The following is a 14,958-nucleotide window of genomic DNA, read 5'->3' as shown; positions in this document are numbered from 1 at the left end:
AGGTTTTAGAGTTATATAGTCAGGATGCCTGCTTGCAACGTTAGGAATTCATAATCTTGCACATACCTATTGATGCTGAGAGTTTTCAGGACACTAATATAGTAAAATAAAGTTATATAGTCAATATATGAATTGGACAGTATATTACTGCATTATATACAGGTCAAACCATTTGTGGAGGGAGGTAGGAAGAGGATTGAGATGGATACTGTGATAACTCTCCATATCTGGTCTGTACAGGAATTCACTCCTCACAATCACTATTCCTCTTGACCCTCTAGGATAACCTTAAACTGTGACTTTCATCCTCCATGGGTGAGGCACAGAGGGTGGGCAGTTTCCTATCCCTCCTGAGATGGTAATGGTTGAAGGGTAAATGTAATTGGAAGCAGGGATGACACTGGGAAAAATTTTAACTAGGTAAAATTTGCCTTATGATCAATCCCTTTCCAGTCCTTCAGGAACTATTATGTCTCTCCCAAACTTGGCGGGGGCAGGGGTTAGGGGTAAGGAGGGAGGAATAAGAACTTTATTATCCCTTTCAGGGATATTTTCATGCGAATGAGGACAATGTTTATCCTTGAATAATGATGGTAATTTAGATATCAAGAGGGGTGATGATTGGGATGGTGGTAGTGGTGGTTAGGGTGGAGAAAGCCCTTCTGGAATTTCTTAGATGACCTTGTAGACAGTCAGTTACTTACACCCTGAATGAAGGCCTGGTCAGGTGTGGTTAAAGGTAACATGTAAGGAGATAAATTGGAGTTAGGTTGGTCTGCAGGCAAAATCTCCATCTCCATCTTGATCGAGCGTGCTCTCTCTCCTTCTCTTTCTATCAAATTTTTGAGACTGGGGGACTAGGAAGTAATATAATGCAGGGCTAAGTGTAGAATCTCACTGCCTATTGTTTCTTTTGATATGTATATAAATATAATCAAAACAAAACAACAATAAAACAAAAACATTTTATTTAACAATTCTAACATTTAATGAGACAGATGCTTTATATCCATTTTCTAATTGATGTCCTGGGAAAGTAGATTTTGTTTTTATTATGCTTACATCAAAGGATCAATATGATTTTGAAGGAAATTCCAAAAAGCCTATTAAAAATTGCAATAATTTTGTGACATGACAGAGACCATGTTGTAGCTAATTTATAGAAACAGTCCAAGAAACAGATGTGGTTTGAGGCCAAATAATATATCTCTTAAAATTGGACAAAAGATAAGATGGGGCATACTTTACTCTTAACACATAGGTAAGTTGCATGTTATCTTTTGAAAAAGGAACTTCTAAAGAAAATGTAGGAAAAATATTAAATAACTTTAACTTTTATATTGAGGTATGCAGTAATGAAATTCATACGTGAAATCTATGTTTCCTCATCATTGAAGGCTGGAAGCTCTGCTGTGAAGTTACTTGAACGGGAAGTGACCATCCTAAAAAGTGTGAAACACGAACACATTATACATCTAGAACAAGTATTTGAGACGCCTAAGGTAAAGCTTTGTCAGGTGCTGCATTTTGAAAATTGTTATTATTACAAAATGAACATCATTCCCTTGAGAAGTAATCCTTTTGGGACATAGTGACTCATGTGCTTGGCATGAGTCTGTCACTGGAGATTGATGAGAGCATTCTGGAGGACTTTTTATTGTTGATTGTATAGTTAGGTGTCTGATGATTAGATTGACATCTTTAGTGATATTTCTGGTGGCATGTTGAAAACAAATGTTTAAAATTGAAACAACCTCAGATATAACCCCTTTGTGACCAGAGCTTCCTTAGAAGCGTCTTTCCTTTTGCTTTGGTCCTTGGTTCTCCATTAGAGTCTCTTGGAATACTGTCATAATTTTGCAAGTCTAGCTTCATAGTAGAGTTGGTATGGGCATATTTGGCACTATGTAGAAGATACTTTGTTATCTGTGTCTTAAACTAGTATGTTTAATCTTCCTTCTTTCCTAGATGTGTTCATTCTTGTCTTTCAATGCTTGTAATTTTCATTTAGAGTTGTTCTGAAGCCTAGGTTATTTGCCATTCTGCTTTCAAGTTGTTTATGCCCGTGGGCTTGGGTATTTCTCTGCTCAGAGGCAGTATGATACAGTGGTTAGGCATGTGGACTCTTGGGTCAGATTGCCTGTGCAATATAATCCTGGCTCCACCACTTATTAGCTCTGAGACCATGGACAAGTTACTCAACCTCTCTATACTTAAGTTTCCTCATCTGTAAGAAGGGTTTATGATAGTATCAACCTCATTTGGTTGTTGAAGGATTAAACGGGAAAGCGAATATAAAGCATACATCTCATCGACTGTTAGCTATTGTTCTTTGTTTCCTTTGACAGTCTCTAAGGCAGCAATAGTCAATTTGCGTTATGCATTATGCTTGATTCATTAGGAGTGCTTGATAAATGTTAGAGACCACAGTTACCTTTTATGGGAGCAGTATATGGCAGTGGTGCCAGGAGGCTTCTCTACCTTTTCAGTTTTAGAGTTGTGACTTATTTTATCCTCAAATCTGCTTAGAATAGTTTTGCTCTTCATCATCAGTTTTAACCAATTTGATTATGTTGTGCCTTGGTATAGTCGTCTTCATGTTTCTTGGCTTGGGGTTCATGGAGCTTCTTGAATCTGTGAGCTTATGGTTTTCATCAAATTAAGGAACATCTTGGCCATTATTTCTTCAAATATTTTTTCTGCCTTCTCCTACTTTTAGGACCTCAAGTACACATGAGATTGCCTGATATTGTCCAAAGCTTACTGATGCTCTATTCATTTTTTTCCAATCTTTTTTCTCTCCCTGTTTAATTTAGCAGAGTTTCTATTGTGATATCTTCAGATTCAGTAATCTCTTTTTCTGTAACATCATATGTGCTGTTTATCCCTTCCAATGGAAATTTGATTTGTATCATTTTTCTATCTTCCATGTTTCTACTTAACATGCTCACTGTTTCCTCCTCCTTAAATATAGTTATAATAACCTTTAATGTCCTCTTCTATTAATTCTATCATATGTGCCATTTCTAGGTCAGTTTTAATTGATTGATTTTTCCCCCTTCTTTATATGCCTGCTTCTTTATATGCCTGTTAATTTTTGATTGGGTGCTGGCTATTTTATATATTCTTACAACTATTTTTGAGCTTTATTCTGGGACATAGTCAAGTTATTGGAAATAGTTTGATACTTTTCAAGCTTACTTTAAGCTTTGTTAGGTGACACCAGAGCAGCCTTTGGTCTAGGGCTAATTTTTCCTAACTAATGTGGGAAGACCCTTTTGAGTATTCTACCCCATGAATAATGAGATTTTCCACTCTGGCTAATGGGAATGCAAACCCTTCCTGGCCATGTGTAAGCACCAGTGATTGTTCCTTCTGATCTTTTCACATGGTTCTTTTCCCAACTTTGGGTAGTTTCCTCATACACATGTGCTAGTTGGTACTTTGCTGAAGAGCCGAGGGGGGGCTGTCTGCAAATCTATGGAGCTTTCTCTCCATAGATTTCTCCTCTTTGGTAATCTTCTCTGTGAACTTTAGTTGTCTTGGCCTTCAGGGACTCCCAGCACCATCTCCTCAGTTCATGTAGACTGCTGGGCTCTGTTTGGATTCCTTTTCCCTTCTCTGTGGCTTGGAAACTCTCTCCAGACAGTAAGCTAAGATAATCACGGGGCTGGCCTCATAGGTTTCCCCTCTCTCAGGGATCACTGCCCTATGCTGTCTGATGTCTAATGTCTGAGAATTGTTATTTTATGTATTTTGTCCATTTCTTAAGTTGTTTCAGGAGGGAGGGTAAGTCTGATCTGTTACTTCATCTTGGGCACAAGTGGGAGTCCAAATCTAGAATAATTTGAAGGCCAAAGAAACCATCATCTGTGATTGTCTTTTTGATGTATTGTTTGCCCTTGATTCACACAGGTCACATCTGACTCCCCATCTTCCCAACTCACACAAATGCCTAGACCTTCCATTGAAGCCATCTTAAGGATGAATGGAAATTGCTACCTGAAGGGTTAGGCTAAGGGAGTAATGCTGATCATGCAGTTTGACTATGTATGGTTTCTTGTGAGTCCACATGTTCTCCAGGTCTACACAATTACTTTTAATAATTATAGAAAGAGTTGTAAAAAACTTCTGTTGATATAACTTTTATCAACGTACATATTTTAAAATGACATCAATTTATATTGTAAGCACTGCTAATATAACTTTGCCTTCCAGATAGTTCACTTTCCATTTCATTTCATGATCCCTATGGTGCTGTCAGTGGAAAAAATATGGCCTAGTTCAAAATCTTATTTATGTGTTAGACTTTGCAGAATTCTGTAGTTACTTTTGAAATTCTAAACATCTTGAGGTTGGGTGAGTCAGAATTTTGACTCTAGGAAGAAAGGTTGTTAGCCTTCTCCTCCTGTATTCGTGCTTGCTGACTGAACACAGAAGTTGCACTAGTAGTGGTAACAGAGTACGATCAGATCCCAGAATCTTAAAAACAGCAATGAAAATGTGCTATAGGATAGAATGGAGACATGGAGGGTAGTCTGTGTCTGAATAGCATAGGTATGAAAAAGACATGCATTTTAGTTGACTGTGAATCTTTTTGACTTAATAGATGACTTGGCTATCGGAATACCTAAGGTGATCTTAACATGTATGCACAGAAACAGCAAATATGGAAGAGGCATTTCATTTGTGGCTTTTTACGACTTATACCCAATTAGTCACTAAGTCCCACTATTTCCCCCTCCAGGTATTTTCACATCTTTTTCTTCTTCCTTCTTTTCTCCATTCTGTGCCTCACATCTACCCTCTTATAATCAGAGGTCAGCTTACACAGCATGTGAGCCAGTGGCATGCGGCCTGTTTTTTTATGGCCCATAAGCCAGGTTTTTTACATTTTTAAATGGTTGGAAAAAAACGTAAAAGAGTAATATTTCATGACATGTTAAAATTATATGAAGCTAAATTTCAAAGTCCATAAATACAGTTTTGTTGTATTGTTTATGGATGCTTTTATGCTGTAACAGCAGAGTTGAGTGGTTGCAAGAGATTGTATGTCCCTCAAAGCCGAAAATATTGACTACCTGGATATGGCCTTTACAGAGAAAAGTTTGTTGAGCTGTGCTCCTCATCACTGTTAGAGTGTTCATTTAGAAATGCAGAACTGATAGTAGCACATACCTTTCCCCCCACTCCAGACATCAGCTTAAAAATCTGCAGTGGCTCCTTATTGCATATGGGAAAAAAAAAAATCCCAGCTCCTTTGTGTGACATCCAAGACTCCTTACAGCCTGACACCAACGTGTTCTTTCTGGCCTCACCCCTCACCATCTCAGTCTTCTCTGACTTACCAAACTCCCAGTGCTGTTAACGCTGAGATACTTGTTATTCTTTAACTGCCAGCGCTGGTTTCTTTCTTTCTTTCTTTCTTTCTTTTTTTTCTAGCCTTGCAGCGCTGGCATGCGGGATCTTAGTTCCCGACCAGGGATAGAACCCGCGCCCCCTGCAGTGGAAGTGCGGAGTCTTAACCACTGGACCACCAGGGAAGTCCCACCAGTGCTGTTTTGAGCTTTGGAGTCTGCAAATGCCATGTGCTGTGCCTGTTCTTGCCCATATTCTCTACCCATAAATCCCTATTCAGTCATCCAGACGTGCCTGTATGTCGCCTCTTCAGTGAGCATTCTTTAGGCAAAGGCTCCCCTCCTCTGTAACCTCATCACATTTCGGGCATTCCTCTTCTGTTAGCCATTACCCCATGGTATTGTGATTATAGCTAAACTCTGAACTCCTTGAAGGTAAAGACTATGTGTCTTATGCTTCCTTTTTCCTCTAGTATCCTGCATAGTATCTTGTACATGATAGATAACAAATAGTTTTGAATGAATACATCGATTGTAACCATATTTCTGCTATATATATACAGTGTATAACATTTTAAAGATCCTCAACTAAATAATTGGTGCTCTCTCTCTTTTTAAATTTATAATGTCAGAAAATGTACCTTGTGATGGAGCTTTGTGAGGATGGAGAACTCAAAGAAATTCTGGATAGGAAAGGTCATTTCTCAGAGAATGAGACCAGGTGGATCATTCGAAGTCTCGCCTCAGCTATAGCCTATCTTCACAATAAGGGTAAGAAGAGGATCATCCAGCTCACTGACTCCATGAGCGCAGATACCACTTGTGTTTAAGGGCAGTTGTATTCAGGATTCATAGTGACAGAAATAATGCCTACTAATACGGAAGATTTTCTTTTAAAAATTAAAAAAATTTTCCTTTTTAACTTTATAGATATATTTTAATTAGAAGCAAGGCAGGTATGCAATTACATTGTACACAGACAAGATGAAATTATGAATGTTTCTACAGAACAGTTTGAAAAGCTAATATTATCAAATCAAAAATAGACAATCAATAATAAAAGTGAAATTTCTAAAAGCACATATATTAATAATGTTAAAAATCTATATATTCTAGGCATTTAAAAAATTTTAGATTAATTATTAGAGCAGTTTTAGGTCCACAGCAAAATTGAGACGTTACAGAGAGTCCCAGATGCCTCTGCCCACGCATGCACATCCTCCCCCGTTATCAGCATCCCCCGTCAGAGTGGTACACTTGCTACAATTGATGAACCTACATTGACACATCATGATCACCCAAAATCCATAGTTTGGATCCATAGAATCCAAAATTCTATGGATTTTGACAAATGTATAATGATACGTATCCACCAGTGTAGCACCGTATGGGAATCATTTCACTACTTTAAAATCCACATTTAAATATTATTCTAATTCTTCTAATTGCTTTACTGTTCTTTGGTGTTATTGCTACTGTTTTTCCTCATGCCCCTGCTTTTTTTTCTTCAATGTTAGTTTGGCTTACATGTGACTTTAGAAACTTCTCATTTTATAGATGAGAAAAAGCTTTGTTCCAAGAGGTGAAGTGACATGGTTAGGTGTGGCAGAGCTGGTACTGGAACCCAGGGGTTCATTCAGCAGATATTTCTTGAGCACCTACAGCACTGTGGTTAGTTCTAGAGTTACAGAAGTTAAAAGACAAGGCACCTGCCCCTCAAGGAAATTGAGAGGCAGATGGGAGATGGAGTACAGAAAACAAACTGTAATGCAACATGATAATTTCTGAAAGCCATATAAAGTGCAAGGAGCATAGGTATATTAAGTGCCTCATTTGATTAGGAAAGTCAGGGAAGAATTCACAGAGGAAGCAAAGCTTGAGCTGAGGAATACAAACTCAGACGAAAAAGGGAGGGATTTCCAGGCAGAGGGCAACAATTTTTGCAAGGGCAGAAAACCAAAGGCTTAATATTATGCTAATGTCGATTCTCCCACATTAAGCTGTAAATTCAGTATAATTTCAAACTAAATCTTAACAGGATTTTTCATGGAACTAGATAAAATTATTTTGAAATGGGTGAGAATAGTAAAGAAAACAATGAAAAAGAAGAACAGCAGAGGCAGCAGAGAGACTTGTCCTGCCAACTACTAAAACATATTATAAAGATATATTAATTAAAATTTTGTGGTATTTATGTAAGAAGAGATAAGGAGACCAATAGAAACAATAAAAATTCCAACACAGGCTGGAACTGTGTAAGGGAACTGTAAATAATTAGGTATAATTGCCAGTCCAGGGCTCATTCAGCTTCATTTTTCCAGAAATTATGCCTATAACTTTTTAAGTTTAGGGAAATGATTGCTATGGATATGAACTGAATCAGTTATTTGCAAAGGAAATATTTGGTACATGAGAGTATTTGCATGTACATAAAAGTCCTACCTGAGCTCTGACATGTTCAACTGGAGATTTTGTGTCTCAGGGGTTTTTTTTTTTTGTTTTTTTTTTGTTTTTTGTTTTTGTTTTTTTTTGGGTTTTTGTTTTTAATTTTGATGTATAAAGAGTAGGAAAGTGGTACTGATGTTGTAGAAAAATATACTGAAATAAGTGGAGTTTGTATACGTGTTGCCAGGTTGCAGTATGTTAAATGTTTACACTGGCAATAACATATGCATAGAAGTAAAGAAGTAATCCTCTATTTGAAGAGCGAAGGACATGGGAAACCTTCCCGGGCTTGTAACTGCACGTGTCTCCCTCCTCCAGGGAATACCTAACCTTGGACAGGGTCCTCTTCCACACTTACCAGGCCACTTGTCATGAAGAGCGGCCAGTTGGAGCAGCAGGGGATTGGGGAGAGGTGAGGGAGTCAAAGAAAATGGCTCCTTAAGGTTAGAAACATGGAGAAAAGGGACTTGAATATCAGGGAATAGAAGAGGGCAGGATTACACCTGGCCCTCCTCAAATTTTTCAACAGTGGATGTTAACTGGTCGAGTATATTTATTTGTTCTATTTGTGTCCTCTCTAGTAATTTTTTCATTATCCATTTCATTTGATTTGTTGTTTATTTTCTTGGTAGATATAGTACATAGAGATCTAAAACTGGAAAACATAATGGTTAAAAGCAGCTTTATTGATGCTAACGATGAAATGAACTTAAACATAAAGGTAAGATATTAGAAATGGTGGTAAGTATTTGCCTATAAACAGTTTGATAGTGAAGTGGCAAAGTACATCCTCTTTTTAGATACATTTTGAAAGCTTTTAAACAGCCAAAACTAAGTGGCTTGTGCTAAAAAAATTAAAATTTCACAAAAGAGGTTGTGACTGGCAAGAATAATTTTACAAGTTAAGTGGTGCTATTGAATTTTTCTAAAGTACAAATTCATTTGGATAGTTCTAAATCATTAGTTAATAGCAAACAAACAGATGCTCTGAATTCTAATTAATTTCAAAATTATGCCTGGTAATTTGATGTACATGTGTTACAGATCTAGAGAAAAAGTGCACCTTGGCTGTGCCTTTGATACTAAATTAATGCTAAAGTCGGTATTTCTCATTTAAAAATAAAGTCTGTATTTCTCATTTAAAAATACCCAAATTTAATAATTTGGGTATTAATATTTATGTCCTAAGAAAAATTAATGTGCCAAGTATTTATTCTTGAAGACTTTATTCAAATTAAGTGTTCTTTAATGTCAAATAAATGATAGGATACATTATTTATTACTTAGCACTTTAAAAGTGGCTGCTTTCAAAATATATGAATGTGTTAATTTAGGAATAAAATGTCTGTGAATAACTTGCTCTGTTGCATTTAAATAGGTTTAACAGCACTGTTGTTTTACCCAAGTAAAGTAAATGTTCTTAAATATTTCCACTGTAAACTCTACGAGAGCAGGAATTCTGTGTGTCTTATTTGCTGTTGGTACCTGGTGTAGTGCCTGAAGCATAGTATGTGCTCAATTAATATTTGGTGCATAAAGGAATAAATGCTCTCCAAAGAACTGAATTGGATCATGAAAGCTTTTATATATTTGATATCTGTATAAATTTTCTGTGGAGGAAGATATGTATCATAATGCTCCAAGTAGGATCATTGTGAACACTCCTGGAGAAATTTATTAATCTCTTTAGAAAAATAGTGATATCACATTGTTGATAGGAATATTTTCTTACTCCATAAGGTACTGGAAACTTTCCATTCAGCGTCTGTGGACCAAAAGCCTATCTTTGGTTGTGTGATCAATAAATGTGCCTGTTTTTCTGCTTTCAGCCCAAGGCTGTTCCAACTTGGGAGACAAGACCAAGGGCACGTACTGAATATTTAATAACCAGATGTTTAATGACCAAGATTTAGAACTGAGCAGAAAGCCTGCAGTTACAGCAGTAGGCCTCCTGTGTATTTGTAGCTATATTGTGGTTTTTTTCCTGTTAATTTGCTTCTCGTAGTTTTTAATAGTGTAATAATTTTTTGAATTAATATACTCTAGAAACACAAAGGAAATAATAGTAAAGAAAAGATAGCATTTACTAGAGATAATGTCTTATAAATAATTATTAAAGGGGGGAGTTTCCTTGAGTGCTGACAAGGATAATGATTTGCATTTATAACAGCGCTTTAAACTGGAACATAGCTTGAGCATCAGAAAAATAGATGATAAACTTACTAAGGCCAGAATGTATTTTACAGTGAAAGAACTTTATAAAAATAACTTTTTCATTTGAAAAAAAGTTAAACGCCTTCTTGCAAGAACAACTTCCTATGTTGAACTGGTGAATTTAATTAGAAGGAATGAACAATCAACATCATGGGTGTTTTCTCAAGATTTGACAAACCAAGCTTCTCTTTACTAAGTTTCTTCTTCACAAGGAGGGGTGGGTGGGGAGGGGAAGCAAGGTCCTTATTAGTAATACAAGTAAAGCCCCTCCGTCCTCAAGAATCCCTGAATTAAATGCAATACAATGCGGTGAAAGTCCCATTTGCAGAATGAGTGAATTCTGGGACTGGAACACAGGTGACTCCGTATGAGTTTCTTCTTGTAGGTGACTGATTTTGGTTTAGCGGTGAAGAAGCAAGGAAGGAGTGAAGCCATGCTGCAGACCACATGTGGGACACCTATCTATATGGGTAAGTTAGTAGACTTAAAATGATTTTTTTTCTATATGAAAAAGTAGAACAACTGGTATGGATTAAAACTTGAGCAGTTCAGTTTCACATCATGACTTAATGGCCCTGATCAAGCTACCTTTTCTTAGGTCAAATAATTTTAGTTGTTTTAGCAGATTTCTCATAGTTCTTATCTTCAAAGATTATAGTTTTCATTATTTCTCTGGGCTCTTCTTATAGCTGTTTATGTCTCTTAGGTAATCATACACCCAAACTTAATTATTGTTTTATTAATTCATGCTAAAATCATGAGTATGTTTTGCTTCTTTCCATTTTTTATCCAATTTCATTGCCATCCAGTGGTTTTTCATCGAGTACTGATTAAATATATTTTATAAACCAAGTTGCCTATTTTTCTAAATGTGATTTTTATACTTCAGCTTTCCTGAAGTATAATTTAAATACCATAAAAATGTACCATTCAGTGATTTTTTCATACATCCACAGAGTTGTGCAACATCACCACAATCCAGTTTTAGAACAGTTCTACCCCCAAAAGTTGCCTCATGCCCGTTTGCACTCAATCTCATTCCCATCCCAACCCCAGGTAACCACTAATCCTTATCTCTCTAGATTTGCTGTTTCTGGACATTTCATATAAATGGGATCGTGCAATATGTAGGCTTATACGCCTGGCTTCTTTCACATAGCATGGCGTTTTTGAGGTACATCCCTGTTGCAGTCTGTTTCTTTATATTGCTGAACAGTTGTCCGTTGTATGTTGTTTATATATTTATTAGCTGATGGGCATGTGGATTGTTTCCAGTTTGGAGCTATTATGAATAATCCTGCTATGGACATTCGTGTACAAGTTTTTTTTTTTTAAGCTTTTTAAAAAATTTATTTATTTTATTTTATTTATTTTTGGCTATGTTGGGTCTTCGTTGCTGTGCGCAGGCCCTCTCTAGTTGTGGCGAGTGGGGGCTACTCTTTGTTGCGGTGCGCAGGCTTCTCATTGCGTTGTCTTCTCTTGTTGCAGAGCACGGGCTCTAGGCATGCGGGCTTCAGTAGTTGTGGCTCGCGGGCTCAGTAGTTGTGGCTCGCAGGCTCTAGAGAACAGGCTCAGTAGTTGTGGTGCATGGGCTTAGTTGCTCCATGGCATGTGGGATTTTCCCGGACCAGGGCTCGAACCCGTGACCCATGCATTGGCAGGCGGATTCTTAACCACTGCGCCACTAGGGAAGTCCCTTGTGTACAAGTTTTTATGTGGACATGTGGTTTCATTTTCCTTGGGTAGCTACCGAGGAGTGAAATTGCTGGGTCATATATTTATGTTTATACTTTGTAAGAAACTGCCAAACAATTTTCCAAAGTGACTCTAATATTTTACCTTTGCACTAGCAATGTATGAGAGTTCCAGTTTCTTCACATCCTTGCTAACTCTTTATATTATCTATCTTTTTAATTATAGCCATTCTAGTGGTTATGAAGTAGTATCTCATTGTGATTTTTAATTTGCATTACCTTAATGACCAATGATGTTGAGTATCTTTTCATGTACTTATTAGTCATTCATATATCTTCTCTGATGAAATGTCTATTCAAATCTATACCTGTTGAGATGATCATATATTTTTTCTCTTTAAATTTATTGATGAAATAATTACATTAATAGATTTTTAAAATGTTGAACCATCCTTGTACTTTTGGATTAAACCCCACTTGGTTTAATGTACTGCCATATTCAATTTGTCACCACTTTATTTAGGAACTTTGAGTGTAGCTTTCTTTCTTTCAGCTGCCCTTGTCTTTTTTGATGTTAGGATTATAATATCCTCATTTTAAAAATAAAATATTTTCTCTTTTTGTATGCTCATGAACCACTTAAGTAATAGAAATTACCTATTCATTAATTATTTGATGAAATTTCCCCTTAAAATTTTTTGGTCCTGATACCCTTTGGGGAATAAAGTTTCTATTATCAATTTATATTAGGTTATTCAAGTTTTTCACATCTTCTTGAATCATTTTGATAATTTATTTTTTTCAGAAAATTTCAAAATATCCAGTGTAACATTTGCAAAAATGAGTCCTGTGTTCAATCACAGAGAAAATTCCTAAAAGTTGGAAACCTTTAAGTCACAATTACCTAGTATAATGAAGAAAGCCAGACAGAAAAACCAAAAGGCTAGATAAATTAACACACATTCACATGAGCATCAAACACATCCCAACCACCTAGAAAATTTAACCCCGCCACTCCCCTGGCAACCACCCATTTGTTCTCTATATCTATGAACCTGTGTCCATTTTGTATTATGTTGTTTGTTTGTTTTGTTTTTTAGATTCCACATATAAGTGAGATCATACAGTATTTGTCTTTCTCTTTCTAGCTTATTTCACTTGGCATAATAACCTCAAGAACCATCCATGTTGTTGCAAATGGCAAGATTGAATTTTTTATGGCTGAGTAGTATTCTATTGTATATGTAAACCACATCTTCTTTATCCATTCGTCTATCAATGGGCACTTAGGTTGCTTCCATATCTTGGCGATTGTAAATAATGCTGCATTGAACATAGGGGTGCAGACATCTTTTCAAATTTGTATTTTTGTTTTTTTGGGGTTTTTTCCAGAAAAATACCCAGAAGTGGAATTGCTGGCTCATATGGCAGTTTTATTTTTAACTGTTTGAAGAATCTTCATACTATCTTCCAGAGTGGCTGCACCAATTTCCATTCCTACCAACCAGTGCATGAGGGTTCCCTTTTCTCCACATCCTCACCAACACCTGCTACTTGTTGTCTTTTTGGTGGTAGGCATTCTGACAGGTGGGAGGTGGTATCTCATTGTAGCTTTAATTTGCATTTCCCTGATGGTTAGAGATGTTGAGCACCTTTTCACGTGCCTGTTGGCCCTCTGTATATCTTCTTTGGAAAATGTCTATTCAGGTCCTCTGCCCATTTTTAAATTGGGTTGTTTGGTTTTTTGATGTTGAGTTGTATGATTCTTGGTATATTTTGGTTATTAACCGTTATCAGATATATCATTTGCAAATATCTTTTCCCATTTAGCAGGTGGCCTTTTCGCTTTGTTGATAGTTTCCTTCTCTGTGCAAAAGCTTTTTAATTTGTTGTAGTCCCATTTGTTTATTTTTGCTTTTGTTTCCCTTGCCTGAGGAGACACATCCAAAAAATATTGCTAAGACCTGTGTCAAAGAGCATACTGCCTATGTTTTCTTCTAGGGGGTTTATGGTTTCAGGTGTTACATTTAAGTCTTTTATCAATTTTGAGATTATTTAAATTGTATATGGTATGAGAAACTAGTCCATTTTGAGTCTTTTGCATGTAGCTGTCCAGTTTTCCCAACATCATTTATTGAAGAGGCTGTCATTTCTCCATTGTATATTCTCGCCTCCTTTGTCATAGATTAATTGACCATATAAGTGTGGGTTCATTTCTGGCTCTCTATTGTGCTCCATTGATCTATGTGTCTGTTTTTGTGCCAGTACCATACTGTTTTGATTACTGTCACTTTGTATTATAGTTTGAAATTGAGCAGCATGATATCTCTAGCTCTGTTCTTTCTCAATATTATTTTGGGTATTCAGGAAGGTCTTTAGTGTTTCCATACAAATTTTAGAATTATTTGTTCTAGTCTGTGAAAAATACCATTGTTATTTTGGTAGGGATTGCACTGAATCTCTAGATTGCCTTGGGCAGTATGGTCATTTAAATAATATTAATTCTTCCAGTCCATGAGCATGGTATATCTTTCCATTTGTGTCATCTTCAATTTCTTTCATCATTGTCTTGTAGTTTTCTGAGCACAGGTCTTTTACCTCCTTAGTTAGATTTATTCCTAGGTATTTTATTCTTTTTGATGCAATTGTAAATGGGATTGTTGTCTTTTTTTTTAAATTGACGTATAGTTGATTTACAATGTTGTGTTAATTTCTGCTGTACAGCAAAGTGATTCAGTTATACATATGTATACATTCTTTTTTATATTGTTTCCTTTATAGTTTATCACAAGATATTGAATATAGTTCCCTGTGCTATGCAGTAGGACCTTGTTGTTTATTCATTCTATATATAATAGTTTGCATCTGCTAACCCCAAACTCCCAATCCACCCCTCCCCTGCTCCCCTTCCCTCTTGGAAACCACAAGTCTCTTCTCTATGTCTGTGAGTCTGTTTCTGTTTTGTAGATAGGTTCATTTGTGTCATATTTTAGATTCCACATATAGGTGATATCATATGGTATTTGTCTTTCTCTTTCTCACTTACTTCACTTAGTATGATAGTCTCTAAGTCCGTCCATATTGCTGCAAATGGCATTATTTCATTCTTTTTTTTTACTGCTGCGTAGTATTCCATTGTATATATGTATCACATCTTCTTTATGCATTCATCTGTCAATGGACATTTAGGTTGTTTCCATGTCTTTGCTATTGTGAATAGTGCTAGTATGAACATAGGGGTGCATGTA

At 36.4% G+C, this 14,958-nt stretch overlaps 1 protein-coding gene across 6 annotated transcripts in view; it reads left to right on the top strand.

The window, feature by feature from the left end:
- Positions 1-14,958, top strand: part of STK33 (serine/threonine kinase 33) — a 184,174-nt gene that overhangs the window by 113,801 nt on the left and 55,415 nt on the right. For 5 of the 6 annotated variants that reach the window (XM_036860123.1, XM_036860125.1, XM_036860122.1 and 2 more), the window contains 4 exons: positions 1,398-1,502; positions 5,990-6,128; positions 8,435-8,523; positions 10,402-10,486. In XM_036860123.1, coding sequence (XP_036716018.1) covers positions 1,398-1,502; positions 5,990-6,128; positions 8,435-8,523; positions 10,402-10,486 — 418 coding nt within the window. The remainder of the gene's footprint in view (positions 1-1,397; positions 1,503-5,989; positions 6,129-8,434; positions 8,524-10,401; positions 10,487-14,958) is intronic. The other variant, XM_036860126.1, reaches the window with a different exon arrangement.

This window comes from Balaenoptera musculus, chromosome 8 (genome assembly GCF_009873245.2).
Source record: "Balaenoptera musculus isolate JJ_BM4_2016_0621 chromosome 8, mBalMus1.pri.v3, whole genome shotgun sequence".
Lineage (NCBI taxonomy): Eukaryota > Metazoa > Chordata > Mammalia > Artiodactyla > Balaenopteridae > Balaenoptera > Balaenoptera musculus.
This window is presented reverse-complemented; position numbering and strand designations above follow the sequence as displayed.